General features: G+C 38.0%; 1 protein-coding gene across 1 annotated transcript; it reads left to right on the top strand.

Moving 5' to 3' along the window:
• Nucleotides 1–2,093: 2,093 nt before the first annotated feature.
• On the top strand, nucleotides 2,094–11,032 carry prdm9 (PR domain containing 9). Its single transcript, NM_200902.1, has 6 exons — nucleotides 2,094–2,221; nucleotides 2,611–2,721; nucleotides 3,120–3,391; nucleotides 3,493–3,560; nucleotides 5,865–6,055; nucleotides 8,906–11,032. The coding sequence occupies exons 1-6, from the start codon at nucleotides 2,206–2,208 to the stop codon at nucleotides 10,807–10,809; spliced, it is 2,562 nt and encodes an 853-aa protein (NP_957196.1). The 5' UTR covers nucleotides 2,094–2,205; the 3' UTR covers nucleotides 10,810–11,032.
• Nucleotides 11,033–11,150: the final 118 nt, after the last annotated feature.

Here is an 11,150-nt window from a genome sequence, read left to right as displayed (position 1 = left end):
AATTCAGAAACTTTTGTAGAGGATTTCTGTGCAATACTGCGATTGTTCAAGAGCCCAGAGGATTTCTGACAGGACACTTTTATTGCAGAAGGAGTTTGGAGGATTTTATCTTTGAATAGTTTCTCTCTTTTGTAGAAAAAAGTTCAGATTATTTCTCAGGACAGTTCTTTTATTGTGCTTTTGTATTTTTTTTTTTTGTTTGTTGTTTTTTTTTTGGGTTTATTTGTGCTATTTTAATATTTATTTATTTAATTTAACTATAATTTTTTTTTTTTTTTTTTTAAGTTGGAGTTTGAGGCAGTTCATGTGTGAAAAACGAGGTGAGTATTTCAAATCTTTCATTTTCTTCATTATTGGCATGTTATGATTTTCTAAAATGTTTGACTAAATATGAGTAACTCTGTGCAAGTTAATTCACTTAATCTTAATTAAAGCAACAGCCAGGGCTGGTGCGTCCATAGAGGCGACCTAGGCAGCCACCTAGGGTGGCAGAATAGAGAGGGTGGCGTCCCCGAAACTACCCTCACCACCCGTGCCCTCAGTTAAATCCGCGTCTAGGGCGGCATTATCGAGAGGGCGGCGTCTGCGACACTACCCTTACCAGCCGCATCCTCAGTTATATCCGTGTCTAGGGCGGCAGAATAGAGAGGGCGGCGTCCGCGACAGCTCCCTCAACCCCCCCTCAACTTGCTCCAGCCCTGGCGAAAGTGCTGAGGAAAAAACTTCACTAATGGGCAAAAGTGAACGATTAAAAACCTCAAGAGAAACCAGGCTCTGTTGGGCATGGCCATTTCTCCTTTGGCCAAATGTCTTGTTTAGAGCTGCAGTCAAGGCGCCGGAGGCTGAGAATGCTGGACGTCAGCGAAGACTCGTCTATCTGTGGAGTATCACGGGAATCAGACTCATGCTCTTTACTTCTCCATAACCACTACACAGCAGCTGCACAGGATACGGACTGGTCCGGGATTATGGAAACCTTGGGATCATCTCTTCAAAGGTCTTGGATCACATCAGTGGCGCTCTATAATCTCTGTGGGCCTCTGGATAAGTATCCCCAGGTGGAAATAGCGAATAAAAAGAATAATTAGCGTAGCTTCTGTTTATAGTGTATATAAACGAGATGCAAAACCCTGCGTGGAGCACATTCATGCATCATACTGCTATGTGATGCATTGTGTATGCTTTGCTAAAAAGACGGGTCTTTAATCCAGTTTTGAACTGCGAGAGTGTGTCTAAATCTCACACATTATCAGGAAGGCAATTCCAGAGTTTAGCAGCCATAAATGAGAAGGCTTGACCTCCTTTACTCGACTTTGCTCTTTTAGGTACTACCAGAAGCCCTGAGTTTTGAGATCTCATAAAAGTGGTTTGGATTGAAGCGAGACAGAAGATTGGTTAGATAAACAGGAGCTAGATTGTTTAAAGCTTTATAGGTAAGAAGCAATATTTTAAATTCAATACTGAACAGACAGCCGGTGTAAGGAGGATAAAATTGGGGTGATATGATCATATTTTCTAGACCTGGTTTACAATAAACTAAACAAATGTTCTTTACTGTAGTTACTGTTGTTGTCTATGTATTTTGTATATACCGTGTATTACTTTGTATGTGTGTATGTGTGTGTGTTTGTGTGTGTTGAAAGGCTATGTATTTTAGTCAGTGGCAAAAAACAATCAATAGCGCCATCATCCGACCATTAAATCGACTTGAAAAAATATGTTCATTCTCTTTTAGTTAGTTAGTTAGTTATTTCTGCTTAATATTCGACCTCAACTACTTCTTTGTGACTTTTCCCCGCTGTAAAAGTTAGTAACATTAACGTTAAATTAGGCATGGGTGGGTTATAATGACCATAATACAGCTGCTATAACCATTTAAAAAAGGTAACGCCGTAGCTAATTTGGACAGATTTGCTAAAAATATTTTGTTTTATCAAAATGAATTGAACATTATTATTCCAGACCCTGTTTTTGGCTTACAATTGCCAAAAGTTTTAGTATGAAAAACCTGGAATCGAGCAACCAGCTCTACTGCTGTCACGGAAGAATCGCGTCACAGAGGTCGACGTATTACAACTTCCTGTTTTGGGAAGCTTGGGTTCTTGTTCGTTACAAAGCTAGTAGGCTCGAATCACAACTTGGTTGTCCTAATGTGCATCTATCTTTTAGAAGTGAAAAGTGCGACTTACTGCATCTATTGAAGCAATGTCGCTCAGTCCCGGTAGGTATAGTTATTTACTAAAGTGAAGTAGCTAACGTGAACACACTTGCGATGCTAGCACAAATCGACATCAAAAACGTGCATCGATGAAGGCTTTAGGCTGATTTACATGTCTGGTTTTAACTGTAAATGTTTATTGAGTTTCGAGAATGTTAAAGCAAGGTCGCCAGACTGTCACGACAACAAATGTACTTTATGTACGTTAACGTTAGTGGTGTGGTTTTGCTATGTCAGGGTTGGATTAAATTATTCTGCTGTTGTTGTTCTCAGGCAAGGTCTAAGTCTTACAAAATATATATAAAACCATAACCTTGTTTATTATTGACGTGAATACATTTTTGCATGTTAGAATAACATGTTGTGAATCTATTTCATCTGCTTTCTGACAGATTTGCCCCCAAGCGAGGAGCAGAATTTAGAGATACAGGGATCTGCTACTAATTGTTATTCTGTGGTAATAATTGAAGAACAGGATGACACCTTTAATGACCAACCTTTCTGTAAGTAGAGGATATATACAAGCCCAAATATTTGTCGTGTTCAAAATGTAGTACAACTCTTTTTAGGTATTGTCAATGTTCATATCTTCCCAAGTTAAGTTCGTTATATATTTACATTAGACTTTCTTTTTAATAATATAATTTCATAAAAGTATTCTTTGCTTATTCTAATTGGGGAATTCATATAATCAGCCAATGTCTTTAAAAGTACAACATTGTTATACAGTCAATCAAATAGTGCTAATGTTGTTTTGAAGTCATACTTGCATGCAATTTTAGACTGAAAATTCAAAGTAGCGGTAAACAATACAGGGAGCGTTTTCCAAGTCATTGACAGAACGAATGTGCAAATATAAAACCAACTTTACCTTAATTCTTCTACTTCATCTTATTGACAGATTGTGAGATGTGTCAACAACACTTCATAGATCAGTGTGAGACCCATGGTCCACCTTCGTTTACATGCGACTCTCCAGCGGCTTTGGGTACACCTCAAAGAGCTCTGCTAACACTGCCACAAGGCTTGGTTATTGGTCGATCAAGCATCTCTCATGCAGGACTTGGGGTTTTCAACCAGGGCCAAACTGTTCCTCTAGGGATGCATTTTGGGCCTTTTGACGGTGAAGAGATCAGTGAGGAAAAGGCACTGGATAGTGCCAACTCTTGGGTAGTAAGTGTCTACCTTACTGTTTTTTTTTCTGTATTTGTCACAGTCCTAATTGTTATTTTAGTGTTGGATTAAATGTATATTTATATATTTATTTTCTCCAGATTTGCAGAGGAAATAATCAGTATAGTTACATAGATGCAGAGAAAGACACTCACTCTAACTGGATGAAGTAAGTACATATTTTATGTTTTTTGTTGTGTATTGTTGTTTTGGGGCATGCAGGATTGAAAAGATTTGAGTGTGATGTTTGTTTTTCTGCAATGTATACTGCGATATGATTACAATTTCTCCAAATAACTTCAATTGCTCTTTTAGGGAATAATGAATTTATGGTTGCAATATTTTATTAGAAATTTTTGCAGACATTAACAATTAGAAATTTGAAAAAGAAAAAAAGAGAAAAAAAACAGTCCTAAAAATGATAATTAAACAAAAAAATAAACATGCATTACCCCAACCAACTACCCACAAGTGCTATCTAATAATAAATCTAGTTACTAAAGGCATAGTAAAAAAAAATATATATATATATATATATATATATATATATATATATATATATATAGATTGATATGATTTTTTAGGGGAGTAAATATTCACACAGTATGATCAACAAATTACAAAGTTAAACACAATAGGTAAAAAGTTAAATGAACGGCTTTATGGTTTTTTGGGAGTCAAGAAGTTTTCAAATACAGATATGCAACACTGTATAGTCTTTATTGTGTTAATAATTCCATAAAATCAACCTTAATTTGTTACAAAGGTTGTAGTTTGATGTGCCTAAATGCTTCAAACTCTGTTGAAATCTGCACATAGTCAAAAGCTTTAAAACACATGCCAATGATAAACTTCCAGTCTATTATGGTTAGGGATGCACAATTTGGAGAAAAAAATTTAATAGCATTTTTTCTGGTTAAAATTGCGACTTAAAATGGCATGTATTACTATTAAGCATAATAGCCTAATCACAAAGTATGCTACACTATGCTACTGTTTATGTAAAACCTCTTAAACATTGTTGACAGTTTTTTAAAATAAGGCTGTCATGACAAATTAAGAAATAGCTACAATAATTGAATTATTATCTATAAAATCCTTTAAGAATCCAAACACAATGTAAACAATTTTACATCAGTAAAACTCTTGACGATAACCTACATTAAGATTAAAACAACGACAGCAAACGTTTTTGCCATTTAAAGTGCGAATAAGATGAATAATTCTAAAGTCAAACGGTCTACAAGAAAACCTTCACATTTACATTGTTACATTTTTCACTTTTATCAGGGTAATTTGTGTATGAAATTTCAGTCAGAGCTGTCAAAAACTATGTATATGCTTGGTACTATATTTGACAGTGCATCCAAATAATTGCAAATTTTTAGAAACGATTAATCGTGCAGGCCTAAATAGTTCAACTCTGCAGTTACTCCACAAATGATGTCTTCCGAGCACATACTGCAATGTGACTATTTATGAATGTGTACATTGCAAAAAATAATTTCCCCCCACCCCAACACACACAACAACAAACGTAGGAGCTTAATTTTTAATTAAAATATGAACAATTTCGACATGTACACATTCATTACTATTTTAACATGTAGCAAATGATTACATGTTGCATAAAGGTCATTATTTTGCATGATGAATAATTTTCAATATTATATATTCTTATATAAACGCATAGCCTTTCAAATGGTATTCATGGCTAACTATTGATACCAGCACATCTTTAGAAAATGTAATAGAAAGTGTGGTGAAATAAAGCGATTTGAGCCCATATTCCTGACTGGTGCACTGCAAAAAAAAATTCTTTCTTATTTGATTTTTTTGTCTCATTTCTAGTCCAAATATCTAAACATTCTTATATCAATAAGCATTTTCTAGGCATGCAAAACACAATGTGTTGTTTTCAGAAATAATATGCCAAAATTAAGTGAGTTTTTACTTTAAACAAGCAAAATAATCTGCCAGTGGGGTAGGCAAAATAATCTTGTTTTCCTTTTGACATATAATTATTTTTACCCTATTGGCAGATAATTATGCTTGATTTAAGGAAAAATTCACTTCATTTTGGCATGTCATTTCTTAAAACAAGACAACATGTCTTGACTTAAGAATTGTTAGATATTTAGACTAGAAACAAGACATAAAATCTAAGTAAGAAACACACTTTTTGCAGTGCAGTATGTGTTCATAGCACTGGATATTCATAACTTTTAAGGCTTATTATCACTATATGTAATTTACTCTCTTGCTCATTCTATGTTGTCTCCATGATTTCCGGGATATTGTTTCTAATTTTCAGGAATCAAGGAAACTCTATAAACATGCTGGAGACTCCCATAGCTTAAGGGAAAGTTTGGATGTCTGACATTGCGATAGCAATTCTGAAAATAAATATTCTGCAACTCTAGTAGTTTTCTTAGTTATTTTGTAATTGTCTCAAACTTGTGTCTTGCTTTAGGTTTGTTGTGTGCTCAAGGAGTGAGACGGAGCAGAATCTTGTTGCGTTCCAACAAAATGGACGTATTCTGTTCCGCTGTTGCCGCCCCATTAGCCCTGGTCAGGAATTTAGAGTTTGGTATGCTGAGGAATATGCTCAAGGACTCGGCGCCATCTGGGATAAGATCTGGGATAATAAATGCATTTCTCAAGGTAACCAAATTTTGCATCTTTAGCTCCTGTTTGGCAAATTGGGGTCTAGTGTAAGTCAACAATGACTATTATGACCTTTGTGAATTAAGAAAACATATTAATTCATAACCTCAAGCACTTGGTTGGGAGTCATGTCTGGCTTTACTTACAAATCATTCTTTTGATCTTGTTTGTGTATTGGTTGATAGTGATAAAATGTAAAAATAGCCTAGTAGTTAGCGCATCGACTCATAGCACCAAGGTACTCATGGCAACCTGAGTTCGATTCCCAGCTCGAGGTCCTTTGCTGATCCATCTCTGCTCTCCTCACTGTAGTGTCTGTAAAATTTTTACTGTCCTATCACAATATAAGTAAAAAAGCTAAAAAATACATGTACATGTACGCAGATTCCTAGGCGACCATCAACTGTTTCCTCAGATGATGATAAGCTAAACAAACATTCCTGCAACTCTGATACAAGATTTATAGAGAAAATTAAAAAGCACTGCTGTGCTACCGAAATGTTTATATTGCATACAAAGTATGAAGCTGATTGATCAGTTCTCCTCTTGTGACTCACAGTACGTTCAGGGCATTCTGAAGATGTTTTCATCTGGGTGTGCCTGGAAGGCACGAGCATGTAATGTGGCCTGCGCGCATCGTTCCCAATATGCGTGCACAAGCTACTCACCTCAGTTGGAAATAACGATCTTGTACGTGGAAAAGATGCAATATGTGAATGGCCACCATCATTTGTGATCTCCAGCAGTCAATCTGCTTCTTGCACAGACATGCTGGATTTACCTGATTTGCTGACCAATTGGTTGCAGATCCATTTCTTTGGCAGTTTGTGGGTCCTTTTTCTGGGCCTTTTTCTCTTCGCAAAGAAACTTTCCGAAGATGCCAGTTTTTTACTCATTTTGCTAGCTCCTGGGTTTAATTTTGGCAGTCAAGTGACCAAAATGTAATCGAGAGAATATAATATTTTTTTTTAATAAAAGATTTTTCAAAATAAAAGATTGTTCAGACTCTAATAATAAATAAAGCAGAAATAATTCATGATTTCTTGTGCGATCCGGTACCCGAGGGGTTGAGGACCACTAGCTGATAGCTCCATTGGATGCCCACTTCAGAATCTCATACATCTCTGCTTGCATGATGTTTTTACTGTACTGTATTACATGGAAGTATGCAATTTCAGACCCAGCCAGAGATTGCAGGAAAATAAGCTTTGATCTCTTAAACATTATGGTGGTATGATGATTCATTAAATAAATAAATGATTAATGCAGACTGTAAGTCTCAAACTCAATTCCTGGAGGGCTGCAGCTCTGCACAGTTTTTCAGTCCAACTCTGATCAAATTCAGCTGATCCAACTAATGAAAGTGTTCATGACTTTAATTTGGATCAGCTGTGTTTGATAGGGTTGGAGTAAAACTGTGCATAGATGCGGCTCTCCAGGTATTGAGTTTGAGTTTACAACTATGCTGTAATTAATTTGTTAAAATGAATTTAAAGAGTTTTGATTATTTTGTAAAGTAGCTTTATAGCATGCACCTGGTATGCAGATGCACTTTGATGGTTTCATGTAATTCTTAAAGGTATCGTTCACCTTTATCGTTAATCTATATTGAAAATACTGTCATTATTTACTCACGCTTTAACTCAGTGGGTTCCATCATTCTTCAAAATATTTTCTTTTGTGTTCAACAGAAGAAAAAAAAACTCATGAAGTTTTAAAACCACATAAGAAAGAATAATTGAGGCAATTTTCATTTTTGGGTGAACATGGTTGCTCTAATTGTGCATTAACAGCCCCTTTCACACATACAGACCTTTCTGGAAAATTGCCGGCAATTTTCCGGAAAGGTTGTATGTGTGAACAGGTCATTTTTGAAAATACTGGTAAATTCGTTCTGGCTATTTTCCGGAAAGAGAAGTTGTAACATTACCGGTAATTTGCCGGAATGCTGCGTTGTGTGAATGCAGAAGGAAGATTGCCGGAAAGAGCGCGTGCACGTCTAGAATGTGCTGACGTGAGATGTCTGCTTTAACCAATCTGAACAGTCAGACGCATTCACGTCCGCGCGGTTTATGAGAATAAAAGCCTTTGAATATTTTCCCAGACGCATATAGCTGCTAGAAGTTAGTCAGAAAACGTACATATGTTCTTCTTAATGCCAACTGTGTAAATAATCATCGATAAGATGCTTATGATACGCCACTGTATGTTTACCTTCAAGCTTTGCATGGCCCTTATGAAACAGCTGTAAACGCTAGCACACACATATTATGAACATCTCGACATGCGAAAGTGATCCTCCATATGTTTTCATCGAAGTTGTTCACAATATTGATCATCCACAGAGTTTGTGATGTAGTCAAATGTTTACAAATACAAGCGCAGCTGTTTAAAGCTCATTTGTGGTGAATGATGTCAGAATTTACAGGTATTTTGGAATGGATGTGTGAACGGTTTTTTATGGAAAAATTCTGTAACGTCCTTGCTGTGTTTGCAGCGCTTTTTTGAATTTACCGGTAAAGTCGTTCCGGAAATTTTCCAGATATTTACCAGTATCACTGTGTGAAAGGGGCTAATGTTTGTTGTATACATTTGCTAGTTACCCAATTATTATAACAATATTAAAACAACCAAGTTTAAATAATTACCCAATTATCATTGTAACCACCCACAATGAGACAACACATAAATAGTTATCCTTTGTGATTTAGAAATAAATACGTCTATTATATAAAGATTTATGGTCTTCAGTATTGCATTGTAGCGACAGCTATACACAGTGAATTTGGTACACATACCTGTGATGACAAAGAGGCTTTTCTGTAATTGAATTTCTTTTTTTTTCAGGTTCAACTGAAGAACAGGCAACTCAGAATTGTCCATGTCCTTTTTGCCATTACTCCTTCCCTACCCTTGTTTATCTGCATGCGCATGTGAAGCGCACGCACCCTAATGAGTACGCACAATTCACACAGACACATCCGCTTGAATCTGAAGCCCATACACCCATCACTGAAGTAGAACAGTGTCTTGTGGCCTCCGATGAAGCGCTTTCAACACAAACGCAGCCGGTGACAGAAAGTCCTCAGGAGCAGATTTCAACCCAAAACGGACAACCCATCCATCAGACTGAAAACTCGGATGAGCCTGATGCATCTGATATATACACTGCTGCAGGTGAAATTTCAGATGAAATACATGCATGTGTTGATTGCGGTCGGTCGTTTTTGAGATCTTGTCATCTGAAGCGACATCAGCGCACCATTCACTCCAAAGAGAAGCCTTATTGCTGCAGCCAATGTAAGAAGTGCTTTAGTCAAGCAACAGGGCTGAAAAGACACCAGCACACCCACCAGGAACAAGAAAAGAACATTGAAAGTCCAGACAGACCTTCTGATATATACCCCTGCACTAAGTGCACCTTGTCCTTCGTGGCGAAGATCAATTTACATCAACATCTCAAACGACATCACCACGGAGAGTACCTCCGATTAGTTGAGAGTGGCTCACTTACTGCAGAAACCGAAGAAGATCATACAGAAGTGTGTTTTGACAAGCAGGATCCAAACTATGAACCTCCTTCTCGAGGAAGGAAGTCCACAAAGAACTCTTTAAAAGGCAGAGGTTGTCCTAAAAAAGTGGCTGTAGGCAGGCCTCGAGGACGACCACCTAAAAACAAGAATCTGGAGGTTGAAGTGCAGAAGATTTCTCCCATCTGCACTAACTGCGAACAGAGCTTCTCTGATTTGGAGACGCTGAAAACGCATCAGTGTCCAAGACGTGATGATGAGGGTGATAATGTAGAGCATCCACAAGAAGCTTCTCAGTATATCTGTGGCGAATGCATTCGAGCTTTCAGCAATTTGGATCTTCTCAAAGCCCACGAGTGCATCCAGCAAGGGGAAGGATCTTACTGTTGCCCCCATTGCGACCTTTATTTCAACCGCATGTGCAATCTGCGTCGCCATGAGAGAACGATCCACTCTAAGGAGAAGCCCTATTGCTGCACGGTGTGCCTCAAGTCTTTCACTCAGTCTTCTGGATTGAAACGCCACCAGCAAAGCCACTTACGCCGTAAATCCCACCGCCAGAGCTCAGCTCTGTTCACTGCCGCCATCTTTCCCTGCGCATACTGCCCGTTCTCCTTCACTGATGAGCGATATCTTTACAAACACATCCGGCGCCATCACCCGGAGATGAGCCTCAAATATCTGAGCTTCCAAGAAGGGGGCGTTTTATCAGTCGAAAAGCCTCACAGCTGCAGTCAGTGCTGCAAGAGCTTCAGCACGATCAAGGGTTTTAAGAATCACAGCTGCTTCAAGCAAGGGGAGAAGGTGTATCTGTGCCCGGACTGCGGGAAGGCCTTCAGTTGGTTTAACAGCCTCAAGCAGCACCAGCGAATCCACACCGGGGAAAAGCCTTACACCTGTTCGCAGTGCGGAAAGAGTTTCGTCCACTCCGGGCAACTGAATGTGCACCTCCGTACTCACACAGGCGAAAAACCTTTCCTCTGTTCTCAGTGCGGCGAAAGCTTCAGGCAGTCTGGAGATCTGAGGAGGCACGAGCAGAAGCATTCTGGTGTCCGTCCGTGCCAGTGTCCGGATTGTGGGAAAAGCTTTAGTCGGCCGCAGAGTCTCAAAGCTCATCAACAGCTTCACGTCGGCACTAAACTTTTCCCCTGCACTCAGTGTGGAAAAAGCTTTACTCGGAGGTACCACCTCACCCGGCATCATCAAAAAATGCACTCTTGATTCAAATAGAAATGCACGGACGCCACATGAAATGCTTTAAAACTTATTTAGTTTCTTTGTCGCTAAATAGCTGTGATAGATTTTTGAGTTTAACACAAGTGGGCAAGCACTTGTTGGATTGTAGATGCATTAGGCCGGTTGTAATCAAAAGTCCAAATTATATTTTATTAATGCCAAAATGTCTAATGGTATGTTAACATAGTAAAATAATTTTGTAAATGTATGTGTTGCGAGATGTTTTCTTTAAGAAGCTTGGAAGATCATGGACTGAGGGAAAATGTTTCATAATTTTAACGTTTATGGGTTTGTGTAGATGCATACACATTTTTTTTTCTTATAGG

The sequence above is a fragment of the Danio rerio genome, chromosome 12, assembly GCF_052040795.2.
Source record: "Danio rerio strain M-AB ecotype USA chromosome 12, GRCz13ab, whole genome shotgun sequence".
In the NCBI taxonomy this organism is placed as follows: domain Eukaryota; kingdom Metazoa; phylum Chordata; class Actinopteri; order Cypriniformes; family Danionidae; genus Danio; species Danio rerio.
Note: the sequence above shows the minus strand (reverse complement) of the source record. Positions and strands in the feature narration are given on the sequence as shown.